At 46.2% G+C, this 21,912-nt stretch overlaps 2 protein-coding genes and 1 long non-coding RNA gene across 6 annotated transcripts; 2 read left to right on the forward strand and 1 right to left on the reverse strand.

Annotated features, from left to right (window-relative positions):
* Nucleotides 1–1,764: 1,764 nt before the first annotated feature.
* Nucleotides 1,765–3,191, forward strand: Rpb5 (DNA-directed RNA polymerases I, II, and III subunit Rpb5). 3 transcript variants are annotated; one of them, XM_076373593.1, is made up of 3 exons: nucleotides 1,765–1,897; nucleotides 2,350–2,655; nucleotides 2,725–3,191. In XM_076373593.1, the coding sequence occupies exons 2-3, from the start codon at nucleotides 2,354–2,356 to the stop codon at nucleotides 3,053–3,055; spliced, it is 633 nt and encodes a 210-aa protein (XP_076229708.1). In that variant the 5' UTR covers nucleotides 1,765–1,897; nucleotides 2,350–2,353; the 3' UTR covers nucleotides 3,056–3,191. The 3 variants fall into 3 exon arrangements, with proteins under 3 accessions (XP_076229708.1, XP_076229709.1, XP_031837178.1); XM_076373594.1 differs by lacking the exon at nucleotides 1,765–1,897 and adding an exon at nucleotides 1,902–1,977; XM_031981318.2 differs by lacking the exon at nucleotides 1,765–1,897 and having other exon boundaries at nucleotides 1,984–2,655.
* Nucleotides 3,192–4,311: 1,120 nt separating this feature from the next.
* On the reverse strand, nucleotides 4,312–9,376 carry drk (growth factor receptor-bound protein 2 drk). Of its 2 annotated transcripts, none has more exons than XM_031981381.2 (6): nucleotides 9,163–9,376; nucleotides 6,655–6,752; nucleotides 6,448–6,567; nucleotides 6,192–6,357; nucleotides 5,945–6,118; nucleotides 4,312–5,873 (listed from the first exon to the last, which is right to left on the reverse strand). In XM_031981381.2, the coding sequence occupies exons 2-5, from the start codon at nucleotides 6,741–6,743 to the stop codon at nucleotides 5,945–5,947; spliced, it is 549 nt and encodes a 182-aa protein (XP_031837241.1). In that variant the 5' UTR covers nucleotides 6,744–6,752; nucleotides 9,163–9,376; the 3' UTR covers nucleotides 4,312–5,873. The 2 variants fall into 2 exon arrangements, with proteins under 2 accessions (XP_031837241.1, XP_031837239.1); XM_031981379.2 differs by lacking the exon at nucleotides 9,163–9,376 and adding an exon at nucleotides 7,410–8,282.
* Nucleotides 9,377–13,486: 4,110 nt separating this feature from the next.
* On the forward strand, nucleotides 13,487–19,611 carry LOC143175296 (uncharacterized). The gene is made up of 4 exons (XR_013000087.1): nucleotides 13,487–13,552; nucleotides 13,765–14,005; nucleotides 15,124–15,212; nucleotides 19,525–19,611. It is a non-coding gene; the product is annotated as an uncharacterized LOC143175296 (long non-coding RNA).
* The last annotated feature ends 2,301 nt before the right edge of the window (nucleotides 19,612–21,912 follow it).

Here is a 21,912-nt window from a genome sequence, read left to right on the forward strand (position 1 = left end):
AGGGGTTTCTTCTGGTGGTTCGAGGGGTTTCTAAAAGAGGTTCGAGGGGTCTCTCGTGGGGGTTCCAGGGGTTTCTCGTGGGCGTTCCAAGAGTTTCTCAGGGCCGTCCCTAGGGTTCCACGAAGGGGACCGTTCTTGGGGGGGCACGAAATACAAACAGCAGGCATATTGACTTTAGGATTTTGGTTTCCTTGACCGAATACGGAACAGAATTATACGTTTTCGTTACATAATGAATTTAATGTCATATTTAATTGTTCAATGTCATTTATTTAGTACATATTTCATTCGTAAATCTGAGACATCACACCATCTCCTCATTACCCGTAGATCTAACCATGCCAATGCTATCCTACGATCTGTGGCGCCATCTATTTCACGAACCTTCAAACTGCTAGTGAAACAATAACAGAGTCCCTTTGCTCAATGGCGCCATCTAGTCCACGAACCTTCAAACTGCTAGTGCATCAACACCAGATTCCCTTTGCTCGGTGGCGCCACCTTTTTCAAGATCAGGGAAACTTCTAGGTTAAGTGTACTAGTTACCCAGGTTAGGTGGCGCCACAATCAATCACATTTGTTGTCCCAAACACTCCTACTTACCTATCCTGCAATCAGAAGGCTCTAACTGTTAGACTACTTGTAACACGGAGACTCCGCTAGATGGCGCCCGCTTTATATGGCCGTGCAACTATAAAACTACTGTCAGCCACTTGAATTCCTAATCGAAAAAAGGTAAAACCTCTAAGTTTTCAGGTTTCTGCATCTTTTACTGTCCCCAAAATGGCTTAAAAGCACGAGATCTCAAATCCTGTGAGACTCAAAACTGACAAAGCTCGATAATTCGCTCCTCTTCGCTCTAGAACTCGCGCAACAATGGATCAACAGCACGAAACGTCCAATGACAAGCGACTGAAACTAACAAACCTCGAAAATTTGCTCTTTTACACTCTGGATCTCTAGCAAAAATGGCTCAAAAGCTCTAAATCTCTAACGTCATGGGGCTCAAACTAAAAAAGCTCGAAATTTTGGTATTCTGCGCTCTGAAAATCACGAAAAAATGGCTCAAAAGTTCGAAAGTTCTGCTCGAAGTGGCTCAAACTAAAGAATCAAAAAAATTTGGCCCTTTACCCGCCCGAACACCGCAGGAAAATGGCTCAAAGGCTCGAGTACTCTATTATTATGCAGCTCAAAATAAAAAAGCTCCGAAATTTGCACCTCCACGCTCTGAAACTCTTTCGCAAAATGGCTCAAAAGCTCGAGATCTCAATCCCCGAGTTGCTCATACTAAAAAAGCTCTGCGTTTAATACTTCTCAACTGTGCAACAGTCCCGAAAATTGCTCAAAAGCCCGAGAGCTGGTTTGCCGAGAGTCTCAAACTAAAAATGCTTCCAATTTAATAGTTTCAAGTGAGCAACAGTCGCGAAAATGGCTCAAAAGCTCGAGAGCTCGATCCCCGAGAGGCTCAAACTAAAAACGCTGTGAGTTTAATAACTTCCCCGTATTTATCAGCGCCGAAAATGGCTCAAAAGCTCGAGTGCTCATTACCGAAAACGCTCATACTAAAAAAGCTCTGCGTTTAATAGTTTTCGTGTGTGTGGCGGTATCGAAATGGCTCAAAAGCTCGACAGCTCACTCGCCGAGAGGCTCATACTAAAAAAGCTCTTGGTTTTTATAGTTTTCGGGCCCGTAGAAGTCCCGGGAGTGGCTCAAAAGCTCGAAAGCTATCAATTTTAGAGTGTTTAGATCTGTAGCAGTTCCGGAAATGACTCTGAAAGAAATTTCTGGATCAGTAGTTGTTTCTGAGATGGCGCTAACACTTACAATAAGGGAAGCCGATAAGGAAGGCTGTGAATAACAGGGAATAATAGTGATTTGTGTCCCGCCATCTACGGGGGTTGGTTTGAATGCAGATTTTATGCCTGTCTTGTCTTACACATTTTGGAATCTTTTGGAAATCATATAACCTCACCGACGGTTGTTAATTGCATACTATTTTGATTTTAAATCGTATTTAAATGTAATGTGTATGACTGTCGTTACTGTATTCTTCTAATATAGAATATACTATACATTCTCAGTTCGTTACTATCGGTTTTTCATTATTAAACACCGTGTAACGTAATTTAGGTATTTACATGTAGTCATCACTATAGTAACTTACATAGTATGTACTTATGGTTTTGTGCTAACTGACGTGGGCCTAGGAGGTTAAACGTGCGCATAAGAACACGCTTGTTGTGTTGTTACTGTTCTGTACTGTACTGTTCTAAAGAAAAATAACACATAAGTAGAATTTCTAACAGAGATAGTACACAATTAAATACAAGATTAAGTGGTATTTAATAGAGAGATGGATGACGAAGCTGAAACGTACAAGTTATGGCGTATAAGGAAGACAGTGATGCAATTGTGCCATGATAGAGGTTATCTCGTTACTCAGGACGAATTGGATCAAACTTTAGAACAATTTAAGGAACAATTTGGCGATAAGCCAAGCGAGAAAAGACCGGCACGCAGTGATTTGATTGTTTTGGTTGCTCACAATGACGATCCCACAGATCAGCTATTTGTATTTTTCCCCGATGAACCTAAGATAGGAATCAAAACAATTAAAACGTATTGTCAGCGTATGCAGGAAGAAAAGATTCACAGGTAATAATTTAGTGAACTTTTATAATGTAGAAATAATTATTTGAATATTGCAATTATTTCTTATATTAGGGCTATCATTGTTGTACAACAAGGCATGACACCATCTGCAAAGCAATCATTGGTAGACATGGCTCCTAAATATATATTAGAACAATTCTTAGAATCCGAATTACTGATTAACATCACAGAACACGAGTTGGTACCTGAACACATTGTGCTTACGCCGGATGAGAAGGAAGAATTACTTACCAGATATAAATTAAAAGAAAATCAATTGATGCGTATACAGGCTGGTGATCCTGTAGCTCGTTATTTTGGTTTAAAACGTGGACAAGTTGTAAAAATTATTAGGCCATCCGAGACTGCTGGAAGATACATTTCTTATAGACTTGTATGTTAAATAAATATTTTTATATGTACATTAAACATCTGTATTGCAGTAAAATTGAAAATACCTATACATAACATGATTTTTTATAAGTATAATGTAAAATAGAGAAATATAAAATATACAGCAGTTATTTGGTAAATAAAAAGGACTATCTTATTAAGTGTAAACTACATGTTAATAAATTTATATTTGGTCGTTCACAAGTGTCAATAAGGATCAAAATTGATATAACAAATTTGTTCAAACATGTAACTTTATTACATTCGATTATTATACATTTCTTGGTCCAGATACATCATGGTATATTGTTGTCTTTAGCAACTCAATTCCACATTTGATTCATATGTATATATATGTATATATATATATATACATATATGTGTGTGGGGGAACATTGCTTATGTAGTAAGTAAGTTAGTACCATTTTTCAATGTTTTACAACTATCAATGCAAAAATGTTTAAAGGATTTAAGAATGCAACATGTTTACAATGACTGTTAATGATTCATAATAAATTATGAAAATAAAATAACTAAAAACACACACGCGCTCACGTGCATATTTATGTGTGTGTGTGTGTATATGTACAAGTAACATTTCTCGACACAATTTAATCCTTAAATACAAAGTGCAAGTGAATTTACATATTTTTGTATTACTTAAAGTACAAGCTAAAAATCTTCTAAAGTTCTGATAAATATTTATTCTATATCTACATTTTTGGTAACATTAAAACTACAAAGGTAGAATGAAAATGTTAACAATTTAATTATTCCTTAAAGTTTAATGAAACAATTGCTACTGTTTCAGGCTCTCTATTCAATGCATTGTGACTGTTTTCCTGATTTTATCAGGGTAATACTTGCCTTAATAGGAACTATATAAAGTATTATAAATCATTTCAAAAAGTATCGACAATATAAAAGGGCTTAAATAACTATGTATGTGTATACTTTTCAATCTCTTACTCTTAAACGTCCATAATTATAGTATTATATTCAATATCGAAATTGAATGGTTATGTATTCTGTAATTATTGCAGTCTTTGAATTAAAAGAAAAACTATTATGATTTTAGAATAAATGCCTCCCCTTGCTTTCACTTATTTTGTATGTAGTGCATGCATAAGTACAATTTTTGTTACAATTGCACTATTCAATTGTATACAGTGCATTTATAAAAACCAATCATAGAATCGAAATTACCATTCTTCGTATAGACAAAAATATCGTGGATTATGGGCGTAAGTAAATGAAGTATGCGAGTGTAATTAATATAATATATTGTTATCAATAAAATGTAACATAACGAATAATAATAATAATAATAATAATAATATTAATAATAATAATAATAATAATAATAATAATTACAAAATAGGGCTACGTATTTTCATTGTTTACACGAAGATAGAAAAGTAAGATATGCCGAAATAATCTGTTAAAAAGAAAGTATTTAAAAAATATACACGAACTTCCATCCTTTTAAGAATTACATGTTTCACGTTCTACAAACAGACAAGTCCATTTCGCATTTGTGGTATTATGTCGCGTGTTGGCATGTGTCGAAAAATGCATTATGGAACACAAATTCATATCGACTCTAAGTTTTCTTCGTTTTGCTAATTTATTTCTAACGCTTTACAATGAATAAATCAGTCGCTCGTTGTACTGGAGTTCCATTGAGAATACATAACACATACCATGTTCGTGTAAAATGAAAATTTTCCTTCATGTTTTTTTCTTTATGTTATAAAATCTCTAGAAAAAACGTGATACAGTTCAAGAAAGAAAAGTCTGTTTTACAGATTGGGAAGAAATCGAACAATGAGAAAGTTTATAGGAATAGTAAATATACCTTCCTTAATACTTAAAGATTTGCCTCAAAACTTGTCTGAACGATTACTCAACATACAGTCCGAAAGTACAAGTCTATATTATATGATACACAGCAAGTATATCTGATACATCAGCATCAGATTTGTCTCAATCATTAGAGGAATATTATTTTCCTCTTCTTATTTGTAAAAATATCCACAACATAGAGGCATAGTGTGCATTTTATGCCAAAAGGCGACGCGCTTTAATGCTATATCTATATAAAGTTCTTGTATCTCGCATACTAGGCTCTTTATTACGAAGGTCGTCCGTTCCTCGAATAGCGTATTCTCGTATTGAAAAATACAATGTTTGCGTCAGCCCTGTAATAAAACTGTCCTTCGAAACAATATGTATTTTTCATTCAATATGGCCGATATTCCCTGCTAATCGATGTAGACGCAAGGTTAATATTGTACCTTCGCATTTGATCACTCCATTTTAATGGACTACCAAGAAATAGAAAATACCAGTTCAAGATTTGTTTTCACACGTAAATGTTATGAATGTATTTTCAGATCTACTCTCTACTCGATAACTCGTGGAACCGAAATATGAGATGCTTAAGGGATGTGTCTATTTTACACGCATAATGACTATAAATTCGAGTAGCGTTATCAGTCTCAGTGAAAAATTCTCTTATCGATTCAATGATGAAGGAAACAAACTTGCTACCCTGTCTGCTGCTATGCGATACAACTCTACATCTCTGTATTTGTATTATTGAACGCGGAGAAACTTTTTCAATGAGACCAATAAAGAGTACTAATGGTGTATCAAGCCAAGCCAAACAACTCGACATTTAGACCACCGTACACATCCTGGTAGCCCATTCGATAGGCGGAGCTTGCAAAATTTTGTCGATTAATTCTGCTGCAACTCTGATCCTGTATGAAAGTGGTGGTATATAGTGGCCGATGCTTCTGGCCTCTGTGCGTTTAACATGAAACCTGAAACGGATGATTAATTTATTGAACAAGTTAAACAAAGGATATTATAACATAGATATCGTTTTACTCACCTAGGAGTGATAAGGAGTAACATACGTAGATGGAAAGAGACCTCGTCTATTGCCGATTTCTCCATGCCACCAATGTTGATCTGTACGGTCGGTTACGGTAATTACATCACCTCGTTTAAATTCAAGTTCACCAGGTTCTTGTGGCATGAAATCGTATAATGCTTGTACTAGACACTGAAATAAAATACAACATTAGGGTAGTATTAAAAAATCGCATTCCATTATACATTATTTTGGATAAAATTACTTCTTCTGGAATCATATCTCGCAGTTTAACATCCTGTGAACGAGAGACGGATGCCGTTCGATGATACTCCACTAATTCGTTAAGACTGTTAAATTTGACCACCCAGAGAAAGAACTTTCCTTGGGCATCCCTCAACACTTTAAAATGCTGAACACCGTCTGAACATCTAAACAAAACCATCGAACGATTATTCGACTAGCGTATCAAATGTTTATACCTTTCAAGCATAGTTTTCTTTTAATAGTCTCATACTAACTTAACAGACAGAGAAAAATCTCCAGGGGAACTCTCGCTAATTCTAATAAGAAAAGCGCCCTCTTGTTTGTTCATTAATAGTCTCTCTGCATCTGCTCTGGTTATCCTCCCGTAATACCAGCTGAAACAGAGAAATCTAACATAAACAAACAAGGATCCAATGGAAATTTAGACAAAACGAATAGCGCAGAAAGTATGGGGCACCCACTCATGGTTTTTCATTTCTATGTAGTTACTTGGAATGAGTCCTTCTCTGGAATCTAGTTCGGCTCTATACCAGTTCATGTCATCCTCCATATTTAGAATCTGCAAGAATAATATAGGTAGTGTATCGTGCATATTATATTAGCCGTGTTCTCCTATACGACATTTACAAAGATTAACGAATATTTCACTTTAAAGCAAAGTATAGCAAGGTACTGGTTTGTAACAAAAGACTAGACTCGAGTAGAAGTATACCGAACAAGATTATTTAAGCAAAGAATTAGGTTTAAACAAACAAAAGGTCTTCGAAGGCCTTTCTATCTCTCTGTTAATAAACGATTAAGGAGAAATTCTATAAAACATTATAATTTTATTTATAAATATATAAAGTTTGCAATGAATCGTGGAAGAAGAAAAGAAATCGAACAACAAAACTGAATAATTTTTATCCACATGTTTCGAACGGAAATCGCATTGAAAATCAACAGATGTACAAAGAATTGGAAGCGAAAGGAAAAAGTGAACAAGGATCATCGTTTTACGTGGAACGCTACGCATTGTCGCGAATATCCTGAGCGACACGCGACATCCGCCTGCACGATAGCAGTTCGGAAAGTTCGGAGCTGGCAAAGCATGTGCCGAAAATTTGCAAGGACAAATTTGTTTGGCCGATTTTCTAATCGTCTAATCTTCGAATTGCCGAATGTTCCGATTGCAAATAATTACGGTGACACATTTGAGAGCATAGAATGTACAAACCTTGAGGATTTGGCTTCTACGAAAACTAAGCTCATCCTCGGCAGTAGCCGTAAAATCATGCTTTGCTATCGCCTCCATTCTGCTTCCTCGTCCCACGAGAAGAAGAACGACAGAGAGGGAAAGAGAGAGGCGATATTATACCCAGTGGTTGAAGGCAGCGCTAAAACTAGCCGCCTTTGTTTGCCAATGGGAAAAAATAATGACAGACACGGGCCTTATTAGTTTCGTGGAAAAGTAGATTCCTCTGGTGAATATTCCTAAATGATAAGCTAAAGCACGTAGATGGTCACGGCGATGGAACGCGCGACACAGACGAATCGACGAATCAACGAACGTACGAACGTACGAACGACCGAACGACCGAACGAACGAACGAACGAACGACCGACCGACCGACCGACCACTTGTGCTTTTCTCTGTTGCGCTGCCTCGCGATTATCCGAATTAGTCCTTCGTCGGTCCGCCTCGATCAATGGCACAGTGACGCGTACATATTAGAGGCAACACGACCGCTGCTCGCGAATCTATTTGTTCGTTCGAGTCACTTTTTAGGGAAAGTGAACTGTCAAAAGCAAAGGTAAGATCACGCGTTCGCACGGCTGTCCATCGCTCGTCTTATCAGACATTACACTCTCGTCGACTCTCCCACTGATCTCGGTCTCCGTGTTTCGGTCCACCGATGCGCAATGGCCCACTGCGCCGACGAGCCCACCTCGACGTCCGGATTCGCCTCTAGACCAAATTAAAATCCGTTCGACGCATAGAATACCGATCGAACAGCTATCGAATTCAAGTTAAACAACTCGAACGCGATCGTCGCAGGGTTTTCCTGGCCACGGGGACAGGAACGAGGTTCCACCAGACGAAAACTCCAGCGTACTATTTTTCTGTGGCGCAGGCGCGCGCATGCGCGTTCCTCCCGTGTTGCGTCGACTGCTCCGCCACCATTTTCTACTTTAGAATATCGCTTATACGCGTGTAACGATGTTGCGACTTTTCAAAGGTAAACAGTTTTAAATAGATTTATACATTGGCAGAAGCTGCTTCTCTACCTTAACAATTATGTCACCTTCCATACGTTCCTCGCGCATCGCGAACGCTTCCCTTCGGCCGATTCGATCGAACACGAGCAGTTTCATTTCAGGGAGGAAAATTGGAAATCGATCAATCGATTGGACTAACGCTCAATCGATCGCGATCGTAATTTCTTGTTCGCGCCGTCTCTGCGCGGAACAGTTTTTCTTTTATTCGCTTCGAGTCCTGTCCTTTTCCCGTGCTACCAGTGAATTCAAAACGAGACATGGAGCTATGTAACAAGGTACTGCGCATTTTCCGTTTTCCGTTTTCCGTTTTCCGTTTTCCGTTTTCCGTTTCCCATCATTTCCTAGTATGCAGGATAAGTCGCTGTCGGGTAATTGGCCACCGAGCATGCGATAATGGCGAATCAAGTACGCGTTCGTTGCGTAATTATTTCACTGGTCGAAAGGAAACATCGAAAGAAACGCGACCAAGTTCAAATGGCTGTAGTAGAAATCATAGAAGAATACCTCCTAATTCGAAGGCGGTTATTTTAGGATGGAAAGCGTGTTATCCCATGAAATATGTAGAAGAGAAATAGGAGTAGAGAAACGTACGAACTCATCGCGAAATGCTTGTCCATTTCCCGCCGACATCATTGTCACCGATCACGTGAGTTGTAAACGAACGTGCAGTGAAAGCAGGATAGGTTATACTGCTCGGAACGTTCAAATACCTAGTATTTCGCCGAAGATGCTTCATTTTCAGAATGAATTTACAGGACTGACGCTCGGTTGAAATTACAACCGCTGTTCACGAGGACGTTTAACGGCACTTCCGGAAATATTTCACGTACGTTCCCATCAATTACATATAGAATTAAATACACATTTCCACAGATCATCGAGAACCGGTAGTTCTTCGACTCTATTCACAGTAAACTTCAAGTAAACCGTTTCAAGAAAGAGACGGTTCGTCGATGCGTCAGCGTCAAGCTATTGTTACCAACGCGCGATCGTTTTGGAAGCATGAAAACTCGGGATAGCGGTACGTTATCGTTTAATAGAGTAGAAGCGATATTAAAAAACAGAAAGGAACGGAAGGCACCGTCGCGACACGCATCGCTCCTGATTTAATTGTTCGCTCACTGATCGATAATCGTTCGACGTAAATAGGCGTCGTGAACGGATTAGCAAAAGCGCGCGTTGTTCACGTCGAGAGAAGCTTGTCGTTCAGCTTTCTAACATAGCAAGAATTTTTCAGCTCGTATGGAGATTTGTCGAAACAAGTAGAAAACAAACAACCGGAAGAAGCGGTTACCGTAAGGAAGGACTGGTAAAATGGAAGGAATTCGGGAAGGGAGGAGGTGCGGTCCGAGCATAACTCGGACTTTCTTATCGAACGTTTCCAGGCAATTCTTCGTTATCGCGTCCTAAGCGTCATCCGGCGCGATGGAAGCGATACGAGCAATGGAACCGAAAGATTTCCGACAAAAATTACGAAGCGATCGCATCGATTGTTCGCCAGGTTTGAATTTCTCCGAGGCTCGGCACGCGAACACGTTTCTTATTCGGATCGCCGCGCTGCTGGCTCGTTCGCGCGAGAAGCGAACGAGAAATACTTTCAGAGAAGCGACGAGAGAGCTAGCGACCGTACGAGCGCGTTACCGCGGAAATTCAATTACCTTTGTGCAACGGTAACGATGAAAGCGAGACTGGATTGCACCGCCTCGCAAACGAGCTTCCAATTAAACGCGGCAAAGTACTGCAATTTGCGCAACGAAGAATCGGGACGGCAATCTGTCGTCGTCGATCGGGGACGCTGTTCCGAATTTTTGCCGAACGAACGGCGCGGTGGCCGCGAATTCGCCGACTCGCGAACTCGCGAAGAAACGTGCACGCGCGTGTTTCGCTTCCCGTTAGAGATTTACGGGCGTCTCGGATCTACGCTTCCGCCCACTTTCGATGAAAGTTTCCGAGACGTCCGCGCGCCGTTCGATCGTGCTAACCCTGGCGACTTTTCGATCCTAACGAAACGGCGAGCGGATTCGAACGGTTCGCGTGACACCGTCGCCTCGTCCGGCTTCGATTTGTCCAATGTAAAGCCTCGGCACGAAGCAGATGCGCCGCGATGCGTGAAGGTTAAAGAGCAAGGCTCCGCACGGAAGAGGTTTCGATTCGCGAAAAATATGAATCGCGATCCGATGAAATCCGGCTAATCGAATTTAAATGAAATTCACCAGACCTTTGTTAGGGTTTCCCACGAATACCCCGACGCGCCGTTAACGCCATCGTTTTCATTATCATAACCGTTACGTTATGCCGATCTGCCAAAGCCTGACATTGTTACACCGGCTGGCGGTCATCAACGGGGAACAACTAAACGAACCGCGCGCGCGAATTTCAGTAACGACCTCGTTATTGCAGTTACTTAAACCGGACCGTAATCCTCTTTCCTATTAAATAATCGAGTTAGATGCTCTGATCAGATCAACAAACAAGGTGCCGAGAGAGAGAATGACGAAGAGAAGGCGAAGAGAAGGGAAAAAAGAAAAGGAAGAGGGAAGGAAGGAAGGAAGCAAGCAAGGAATGAAGGAAGGAAGGAATGAAGGAAGGAAGGAAGGAAGGAAGGAAGGAAGGAAGCAAGGAAGGAAGGAAGGTAGGAAGGAAGGAAGGAAGGAAGGAAGGAAGGAAGGAAGGAAGGAAGGAAGGAAGGAAGGAAGGAAGGAAGGAAGGAAGGAAGGAAGCAAGGAAGGAAGATGAAACGTAACAAGAGATGAAAGGTGGGCGGAGGAGGCGAAGAAGAAGACGGGATGGAGTCTCTCCTCGCGTCTGAGGGCAACCCTCGGTGGAAATGTAATTTCGGTTCTTGTCTGGTCGCGACGTCGCAACCGTGGCTCGTATCTTCTACGAGGTGTAGCCCCTTCAAGATCGTTGAAGAAACAGCCTCTCCTGCTGCACGCAGAACTTTTCTCTCTCTTTCTTTCTCTCTCTCTTTCTCTGTTCATCTCCCCCTCCAGTCGTTTCTTCTTTCTCCTTCTGGCGGGTCTCAGTAGATGAAAGACTCCCGTGGCTATCAAAGGGAAAGGGAAGAGGCAAAGGCCCCACCAGACAATAATGGCCCTGAGCTCCAAGGTTTTCAGGCTTCGCGTCCAGGGCTCGGTGGTCCAGTCGCGTGATTCCAGCAACCGGACCTGTTCGTCGATTCTAATATTTTTTGCAGATTAGAATTATATGCGTACCCGCGATTCACCAACTATGCGCATCCTGGAGAGAGCAAAGTGGATTTGTGTTTCGCGCGAACGGAGATGAGACAGGGCTAGACGTCTCGACCTACAAGGCATCTCGAAACGACACGGAACGACACGGAACGACACGGAACGACACGAAACGACACGGGACGAGACCAAACGAAACGAAACGAAACGAGACAAGTTTTGGATGTTTATTTTAAACTACACGTCCCGACTATGCCAACCGACCAGCTAGCCGGCCAGCTTTGACGGGGACAACTTCCTACGCCGAGCGAAACGGGGGAAAAACGCTCGAGGATTACTCACGGAGGAACGTTTCCCCTTTTAACCGATTACGAAACGAAGAAAGAAGGCGGTTCTAAATTTGTATCGGTTCATTTTGCATCCTCGTACGCGAGGTGAACGCTCTTCTAGACCAGCGACTCTGCTCTCGACGCCGCTACTTCTTCAGGGGCCTCGAAACTCGGAACAACGGTCTGCGATCAATTTCTTTGCGAGCCGCTGCTTCGACGCTTCGACGCTTCGTTGCCGATTATTCAGCATTTTTGATCGTCCGACGGGGATTGCGAAACGAGGATGTCGTTGGTGCGCGTGCCTCGTCTTACGTTCCTGACGTTACCGTCGTAACAGGCTATGCCGAATTAAAACGTTCAATTTTACGAAATAGGAACGAAACAAACCGATACAGCTATAAACCATTTCTTCGACGTTTTGGTTCTGTAGACGGAACGGTATAACGCGACTGATCGCGATATGGGACATGCGCGACAACTTTTTTACTCCATAGGGCGATCAAATCTGATTGAGAACACGATCAAACTCACGTATAATCGTGTAGTGTTAAAACGGAATTTCAAATCCAACCGATGCAAATGTTACCGTAAAACGGCGTCAAGACCGTGGCTGACGTCATCCTCTGACACAGTCATTCGACTTGGTAGTTCGCTTTGTTCGACGAACGTTCTTGGTTGTATTATCCGCTGGCTATAATATTACGATGATTTTCCCTATTATTGTTGGTTTCACGGACTCTAAGTACGGGACGTCGAGTATCTCTAGGTGGTTGTCTATCGAGACAGTCCCCACCAACGAATTCGAATTATGCATTTACCAGGAAAACTCTTTGATACCCGAGGAGTTGACGGAGTTGTAGTGTATCATGGCCGAACAAACTAAACGAAACGCGACGATACAACATTTGTCAAGAAATGCCTAATAAAAAGAATAAAATATACTGCAATTCCTAAATAACAAAATGGTAACCTCATTGGAAAAATGTAACATTCAACGACATTCGCATATTAGTGTTTGCATGTGCCGTTACATTTATCGGGCTATAATATTTTGGGAACGAAACACCGAATGATTTTTAATCGAATCGAAGAGTAAATAAATTCGACGGAAGTCGTAGATAACTGCAGGTCGTAGGTCGATACGTGCTGCCCCCTTCGGAACTCGGTAACGCGTCCGGTAAGGTAGAGCACTGTGTGCCACGAGAAAGGATGCTTCGATAAGCATGAAAATAAACAGATCCATCTCACGTTGCCTTCTAACAGGTGTTTCGTTGTCTGGAGGGGATTTCGGATCGCTGCTGGCAGGACACCTCTCGTCTTTGTCTTCGTCTTCGTCTTCGTCTTCGGGACACCTCTCGCTGTCGAAGCATCGTATCATCGATTTCCTAAATTTCTACCTCCATATACATTCATCTTGCCAAATGCGACGTCAAAGTCATCTCCGGAGAAGCGACTGTTATATGCAACTTCAACGGCAAGAAGAAGACCATCGCCATCTTCCGATCCAGATCATTTCCAGAACCCTATCATTTCATTCGTCGACAGACGAAAGCTACGTTTATCGTTTCTACGTTTAGTAGGTATTTAGTTTCCTGGATACTTTCTCAAAATCGGATGCGTACAGGAGAGATAGGTTATCGGTGATGTAAGTAAGAAATAATCGACCAAGTTCGAGCTTCGACTATTTCGATTTTTCAATATTGATGTTGGATCGAGGGCGACAATTTCCGTCGAGAAAGCTCTCTCGCGTCGTTGTAAAGGACTGCGCGGTACAAAAATTCGTGGTTTCCAGAAGTATCCAAGTCGAAGAAGACGGGCAGGTGTGGATCGCGCGGATATGCTAGTACTAGTAAGAATATAATATTCGAATGTCGAGAAGCCAACAGCCCTTTCGAGTGTGAGACCGCGAACGGTCGCATCCTGCACTTTCCTAAACACCTGCGGGCTCAGGACGGATCCGGCAGGTGCAATAAATGTACGAGAAACCCCGAAGAGTTTTATGGGAACCCTTGGCCTTGCACAAACGTCCACAGGTAACGCTATACAATTTACGATTTTAACGAGAATTGATTCTCTGTGAAAATGACCGTGAAAATCGTAAAAATTCTGTAAAAATTCTGTAAAAATTCGCATCAACAGAATTGCAAATTATTGGCTGGTATCACCATCGCCGACACAGTCTGAATATCCTTTTTAAATCGTTTTCGATTGACCGGCAACAGCGTGTTGCTCGGGGCAAAGAGAACGGACAATTTTCCCGTAGTTTCCCGGCTAACTTTTACGTCAGATTTTATCGTCGGAGAAAAAACTCGTTAAGTCGATGCAGCCCAGCTTGCCAGGTTCGAAAGCACGCTGCCAGGGGGCGGTCCGACCGCCGTTGCGACGTGGATTTCAGCGAGGCCGTACCGTGCTGACTGCCGATGGATTTTGTGACGTAAGACGCAAGAGAATAAAACCACCGTAAAGGCTTGCCGGTTCATTAGCAGAAACCGCGGAGTATGGCATCCTTCTGCTAGGAAGGAAAAAGAGAGGGACACAGAGATAGATAGATGGATAAATGGATAGATGGATAGACGGAGAGACTATGAGAATCGGAACGAGGGGGAGAGAGGGAGAGAGAGAGAGGGAGAGAGAGAGAGAGGGAGAGAGAGAGAGAGAGAGAGAGAGAGAGAGAGAGAGAGAGAGAGAGAGAGAGAGAGAGAGAGAGAGAGAGAGAGAGAGAGAGTGAGGTAGATAGATAGGGCGGAAAGGAGAGAGCGAGAGAACGAGGTTATAATCCATAGTCTGATCCCGGCCTATCCACGATATACCTTTGAAACGTACGTTCCGCTGGCACGAAGCTCGCGACGCGTTTCTCGCCAGAAAACGTTACGATCGCGGTAACCAACTCCATCCGTATAGTTTATCGTTTCAATTATCATCGTCCTAACAACGAGCGAGGCTTCCCCCAGAGACGATTCCATAAATGAAATGCTGAAAAATCTATGAAAATCGTTTCACATCGCATCGATCTTTTGTCTCTAAGTCGATCGACGTCGTAGAGATCGCGTTTCCGGTGAACGGATACCCGAAAATATAATGATACGCTAGGCAATCCAATGTTCTCGTTGCCATGGAATAGGTCAGTAAAGTATCGTTCTGTTCATCTAAGGGCAACGCGGAGCCAGCAGGATCCTGAACGAGGTCGATCCGTTACCAGAACAAGATCTTCCAAGGATAAGCCGAGCACGTGTTCAGCCGGTGAGTGAATTTCAGCTCGTCTCTTTTTTTACTTTTCCTTTTCCTTTTCCTTTCCATTCCAGCTCTTCGTCCTGCACGGGGATACCTCGGAGAACAAATGGACGATCTTTCGCGCGTGTTCCGTACCGAATCACAGACTTCGATTAATACGCGCTGGACCGCTAGGATTCTACGCTTCGCGGCGCGCCGAAATGCTGCGTTAAACGGAGATAATACGGTTGACTTCCACGCGGAGAGGTCGGGTAGATAAGCGTACAGCGAAACCGCCAAATTGACTTTCGTAATTACCGACCGAGATTGCATCGGTGTATCCGAGCGGTAATGGTCGAACGATCTACGGCCGCAGATCGCTCGGATACGATCGAGTTTGCGACTCGCGGCGAGCGAAACGATCCTCGACCGTTCGTTCCGCGAATTCTTCGGTAACCGTGTTGCTCCGGGCCAACGTATTATTTTCGAATTCATCTCTCTCCGGGCAATCTGTCGCTACCGCTCGAAACTACGTCGCGTGCACCCGCCGCGCGTAACGAGTCGATGGTTGATCGGACAATCGGGAAATCGATGTTTCGCGTAAAATGACGTCAATCGGTACGTAAGAATTTTATCCAGGAAATACGAACGCGTCGCGTGTAATTGCTGCAACGAAGCGGAATTGATGAGTCCGATTTCGGTACTTTACGTCCAAATATCCCCGAAGTGCGAGAGATCGCTTCGGTTTCGCGGTGGTGTACGTCAGGCGGCGAAAGAATGTCACGCACGTGCCATCCCGAAACGGTTCAGTGTCGAGCGTCAGCGATTTGTTTTCGCGATGCACGAACGTTACGTTGCACAACGTCGGTTTATCGTCGACGAGAGCGATCGCCGCGTAGCGCAATATCTACCCGTTGACACGGAACGATCACGGTCCGGAGCGTGAACCGATTCTCGAGAGAAATTCGCGCCTCCTCGGCCGATTCGAACGAAACGCGAAATTTTTGGTTTCGGTTAGGTCGGCATACCATGGTACGCGGCGTACCATTGAAAACGCATTTTATCTTATTATCGAGCAACAGCCCAACTCGAAACGAATTCGACCGAATGCGGCGGATAACGTTTCTATTCGAGATTCTATTCGAGATCCCGCTCGGCGGGTCGTGGAGAAACCAGAATCCGGAATACGAGACACGGAATACGAAACGCGAGACCTCGCGTCGATCTCGATTTCAGTCCTCTCGATCGAACGGCCGCTTCTTGCCACCTTGCAATCCTGCCGAACGAGTCCTTTACTCGGTGACCTAGACATCCTCCACGCCGCTTCTGGCGGGCAGAATCGAAGCGGCGGTAGACTTTATACTCGAGCTTCCGTGCCGTAGGTTGCTCCGACAAATGGACTTTCTCTTCGTTCCTCGAGCGTTTTCGAAATTCGCTCGAAATTCCGCGAATCTTCGCTTCAGTCTCCTCATCTTTTTAGTCTCGTACGCGTTCCTCGACGAACCGAAACGTCGCCGTGAAGCCGGTTCTTCGTTCCAAACGAATTCGAAACGGTGGCGTATTAGCTCTTCGACACCTCCGAACGCGTATAGCGATAGGGAGGAGACCATCCTCCGCGTAGATCGACTGCTGGATCGACTCGCGCGACGCACCCATCGGTGTGACGCGAATCGGAGCACGGTCCGTTTGTTTACAAGCGAGACACGAGTTTGTCCTGGGTCAAGGCTGCTCGGTTTATAATCCAATTCAGATAACGGTAACGTGGATTCCTGGACCTCGAGAGGGCGTCGCTAGAGAGCGAAGAAGGGACGAGAGAGCGCGAGAACAGACTGCTACGGTGACTCGTTTCGTTTCGCGAGTAGTTTGTCAAATCATCCGTGCGTACCCCTTCCCTTCTTTCCTCCCTCCCGCCCCAGCCCCTATCCACCTACTCAGGAGAGAGATAGGAGGAGAGGCAGACGGACACACCGAGAGAGAGAGAGACACGCGTTTATCGCGAGCGGCGGTGCGGGTAACGCGCGCACGTGACATTTCGAGTATCTCGAATTAAATTGTAAACATCGTAGTACAACGCTGGTACGATCGAAGCTCGGCCACGCGGCCGGTGTCAATGATCCTACTAATTTATTGGATCGTTGCTTACGCATGTCTCTCCGCTCCATCTCCCCGCGTGTGCGTGCTCGCGTGCCCGCTCTCCTTCCTCGTCTGGCTTTCGTCAGACGTAACCTCGACGATCTTTGCGTCGCTTCTGCATCCGCGTCATCGAAATGTCGTACGTTTCCCGCGTCGAACGATGGACGATGGACGATGATCGAGGAGTTTCCAGCGGTTCGGGATGTTCGGAGTAAACACCGTCGTTCTCTGTTCCAGACGGGCTCGACTCCGCGGAACGAAGAGAGCACTCGACGGACTCTTCAGCGGCTACACCTCGGTGTACTCCGCCGTTTCTCGATTCGCCGTTCGGACGGCCGTAAAGGTACGGACGAAGAACGGTCGCGTCCAAGAGCGGGCACGTGCGTCTCTACCTCCGCGTTCGCGTGTCCGCAGTTTGTGTCGTTGACTGAGGGTGATGTAGCGGCGGCGGTGGTGGTGGCGGCGGTGGTGGCGGCGGCGGTGGCGAAAACGAGGAAAACGGGGAAAAGGGGGAGAAGGGTGGCGGAGAGGGAGCAGCCACGTGTGAGGACGTACTACGATTTACTCGCAGATCGGTGGAACGTCTTCCTCGTTCCCTCCCTCTCCTCCTTTCTCTTTCTCTTGGTCTTTCTCTTTCCGTCGAATGGCTCTCTTTCTTTCTCAGCCACCCCTTCCCCCTATCGCGTACTTCTCTTCCTCGTTCTCCACCTCCTCCTCCTATTCGTTTCTCCTCCTCCTGCGCCACCTCTACTCCTCCTACCACCGACATTATACTACTACTACGGGGTACTCCACTTTCATTCAGTCGCTTCTAAAAATAAAGTCCCTGATTCACAATGCATGAATGACAATCACACTGAAAGGAATACCGCACAGACTTGTAGCCTTTCTCTCTCCGTCCCGGCGACCGTCTCTGTCGCGCTTTCGATCTTTCGCTGTTGCTCTTACCGACTCGGCTCGTCCCGTCTCTGCCCCGTCTCACCGCCGTCTCTCCCCCGTCTCTCCCCCGTCTCTCCGGCGTGTCTCCGACGATTCTCTCGGTCTCTCTCCGGCTCTCCCGCGTCTCGTTTCGGCGGTCTCGCTCCCTTTTTCCGACTCGATCTCCCTCTTTCCATCATCCACCCTCCCCCGCCTGCCGTTTGCACGGCCACCCTCCGCCGCTCCCGCTGCCGGTCCCGTTGCCTCTGCCTCCGCCTCCGCCGCCGACACAACCACCGCTGCCTCGCGTCCGTCTCTCTTGTAAGAGAGTGAAATCTCGGTTCGCCTGTTGCGTCAAACTATTGGCTTCGTGTAAATAGATCCTGTGGAAATTCCAAGTGCCATTGCCGCCGGGTTGATCGATCCGAGGCGGAACGGATCGATCGTACGAGAGATACTTGTTGCTCCGCGCGCAACCCCGGAATTCACGCATCCGACGAACCGTACGGAGTATCCGTTTCTCGCGCGACGTAACGGATACTCGGTCCCGCGTTCTCTGTGCACCTCCCGAACGAAACGCGAACGCGCGCGTTCCTTCGTTTGTCGAGGAAAGAAGTTGCCGTCTTTCGTCGATGATTCGACGAAAGGCGGGAAATTACCGCAACGTTGCGGTACCGACGAGGCCAGTGTGCCGTGTATGTTCCTTCGCGATCGAGGATTATCCGAACGGTTCCCGGATCAACGACGGGGGTAGGTGCCCGTGCGGAGGTGTACCCGAGCGACCGCGACTCGGGAATATCCGGTCGACTCTCGTAACGGTGGAGAGATTCACGAAAATTGGGCCGAGCAACAAAAACTACGCCGTCGAGCTCTCTCCGTGCCGAGGTATCCAAGGAGAACTGGTTCCGTACTCATCGTCGTCGTCTAGCGTTCGCGATTTAACGTTCTCAAATAAAAAACGGATAATCGAATGTCCCTGGCCAAAGGCGAAACATCGGGCCCGGCAACTATTCGAGAAAGTCCGCGCCGGCGTCGAAAAATGGAGAAACCAGCCTTGAAGCCTCGTCGATCGATTCTACGAGTCGTTCGCGTGGAATTCCCCCATGAATTTCAAGTAAACTCCGATCGCCACGAAAAAACGGGACGTCTTTGTTGAGATTTTGTTCGGCAAAAGTTCAAGAGAAACGGAGTCGTCGCGTTGAATTTAACAAACAGCTCTACGACAAAGAAAGAAAGAAAGAAAGAAAGAGTATATTTCGGGATGATCGATTCTTGTTACGCGCTGTTTCAGGAAACTGAACGGGCAACCCCATCGGAAGAGCTTCCCTCGACGAGACTCCCCCGGATGATTATCCGTCGCTACGAGTCTCCGCTCTGAAGAGACTCCGAAGCCCGGTGCGCGAGGGAGAGTTGGGTAGTAGCTGCAGCAGCAGCAGCAGCACCACCACCACCACCACCACCACCACCACCACCACCACCACCATCACCACCACCACCACCACCATCGTCATCGCATCATCATCGCATCACCGCCACAACCACCACCACCACCACCGGTAGAAGCACAAGCACCTACCAGCGGCTCGAGCAGCTCACAGCTAAATATATCTCTCTCTAGAGTTACTCAAGGTCACAGCGCTCGGATTGGCCCACGATAAAGCGGAGCCTGGTGCCCGTCCCTCGGCCAACTGGCCTTATGCTCGATCCGCACAAGTTCCGTCGTTGTCGGTGCCACTGCCGTGGCCCACATGTCGCGATACGACAATGTCGCGTACCATCCGCATCGGAGACATGTGCTGACGTCGAACGCGGGAATAGCGAGCGTCCCGCATCCGAGCGCTGCGTTTCAGACGCGATGCGGAGTACCGGCTGTTTCTCGTTTCTTCTCGTCGGTCGCGGTTCGAATTCACGGAGATTCTCGCGCTCTTCCTTTCCTCGATCCGTTCGGCCGGACGATCTGGAATCGCGGGAATTTTCGTATAGGTTTCGAACCCGCCGATGGATCGATCGTTTCTATAACGCGAGCGTGTCGAACGGATTACCAAGCGTGCGCGTGACGTTATTACCATTCTACGAAACGCGCGTTAACTTCCGACTAAAACGCCAACGTTAAAAACTATGAAGACGAATAACGATTAACGGCTCGCGGTTCAACGGACCGGTCTCTGGAAAGAACCAACTCGAGAGAGAACTGTACGCGAAACAGTTGGCGTTCCTCCGTATTCCGCATCGCAACGCCGTATCGGAATATCCTCTGCGGCTCTCGAATATTCCTTTTTCGACGAATGGGTTTTCCCCACGAGCGAAATAGGAGGAGACAATGCGAGCGAGCGAGAGCAGCAGCGTACGCGAGGATAGTTTTCGGCGCTTTTGAACAGCACTCGTTCAGTTTGGAGAGGGCTGTTCCGTGGTTCGGCGCTGCCGATAACAGAACCGAGCCGCGCTCGTTCCGCAGCCGAGTTTGAGGTTAGGTTATTGTCCGGGTGTGCGGCGAGCATCGATAACGGCGCGTTGCAACCGCGCGCGCGTCCTGCGAGCGAGCGCGATCCGGCAACCCTGCAGCGGTCGGCAGTGCCGGGGTTGAATTTCAAGCGCCCGAGGGACAGAGGGGGTCAGGCCTCTCTCTTTTGTATAGGGGGCACGAGGGCTTCGCCGATGCCCGCCGCATAACGGTGAGTCGATGGCCGTGATGCGGGGCTTATAGCCGGCTGCCCGGTTCTCTTGCCTGCTAAAGCGCTTCGGAAGAAAACCAGCCTTTCTCTTCGTCTTCCCCTTCTTTTCCGCGTCCCCCGTAATATTACCCGATTAGAGCGATTCGTGCTCCGGGCCTGCGGGGTTGAGTCCCGCTGGTAATCGCTCCTTTCTCACCACCGAATATTCCCCGTATCGCCGTATTAATTACGAGACTCTCCACCCTTCCCGCCCGCGCGAACGTCCCGGCCCGGCAAACGGGAAACTAGCGCGCGCGCTCAGTGGAATTCAGTACCGGTGTCCCACGGGTATACCTCGAACGATTTTCATCTTTTCGCGTTCCATCCAGCGTCGCCGTCGCCGTCGCCGTCGTCGTCATCGTCGCGTTTATGAATTTCTGCAAAGCACGACGATCGAACGAGACGACAAAACTCGAGGCAGAATTCGCGCGAACAAAAAGTTCTCGGAACCGTCGATCGGTAGAGGTTCCGGAGACGAAGCGAACTCTCCGGCGCAACCCTCGGCAACACTCGGTATCCGACTACCTGCGCGGCATTGTCCGTGAGCGCATACCTGACGAAGCTTTAAATTCCTCGTTTAGGCCTGACCGTTTTCGAATCCCGACGCGAACATCGGACACCCCGTGTTCCTCGTGGGCGGCGTCGTAAATTAACGGGGAAAGATTCTAAACGCGCTCCGCCACGGAAACTCCGTCCCTCGTAACGAGAAACGAGGGACGAGGGACGCGCCGCGAAGCGGGTGCTCGAGATTCAGCCGCGAGCGCGCCGCTCGCGCGGCGTTTAAAAGGCCCGTTTCGACGGACGGAGGAAAAGTTGACGTGGAATTTCACGTTTTCCCGGTGCATTTCCAGGTTTAGCGATCCAACCGGTGGTCCAAAAGTTCCGCAAAAGATTTCCGGCAAGTTTGTTTCGTCGTTGGCCGCGGGAACAACGACAATGGAAAGTTACCGAAGCTCGAGCGCTCGCTC

This window comes from Nomia melanderi, chromosome 14 (genome assembly GCF_051020985.1).
Source record: "Nomia melanderi isolate GNS246 chromosome 14, iyNomMela1, whole genome shotgun sequence".
NCBI lineage: Eukaryota > Metazoa > Arthropoda > Insecta > Hymenoptera > Halictidae > Nomia > Nomia melanderi.

Coding starts and splice junctions, on each gene's coding strand:
- drk (XM_031981379.2), bottom strand. CDS start 7,487: ATGGAGGCGATAGCAAAGCATGATTTTACGGCTACTGCCGAGGATGAG. Junction 6,358..6,447: donor GATTTTTCTCTGTCTGTTAA/GTTAGTATGAGA, acceptor GGTTTTGTTTAG/ATGTTCAGACGGTGTTCAGC. Junction 6,119..6,191: donor GAGATATGATTCCAGAAGAA/GTAATTTTATCC, acceptor ATTTTATTTCAG/TGTCTAGTACAAGCATTATA.
- Rpb5 (XM_076373593.1), top strand. CDS start 2,354: ATGGATGACGAAGCTGAAACGTACAAGTTATGGCGTATAAGGAAGACA. Junction 2,656..2,724: donor CAGGAAGAAAAGATTCACAG/GTAATAATTTAG, acceptor TTCTTATATTAG/GGCTATCATTGTTGTACAAC.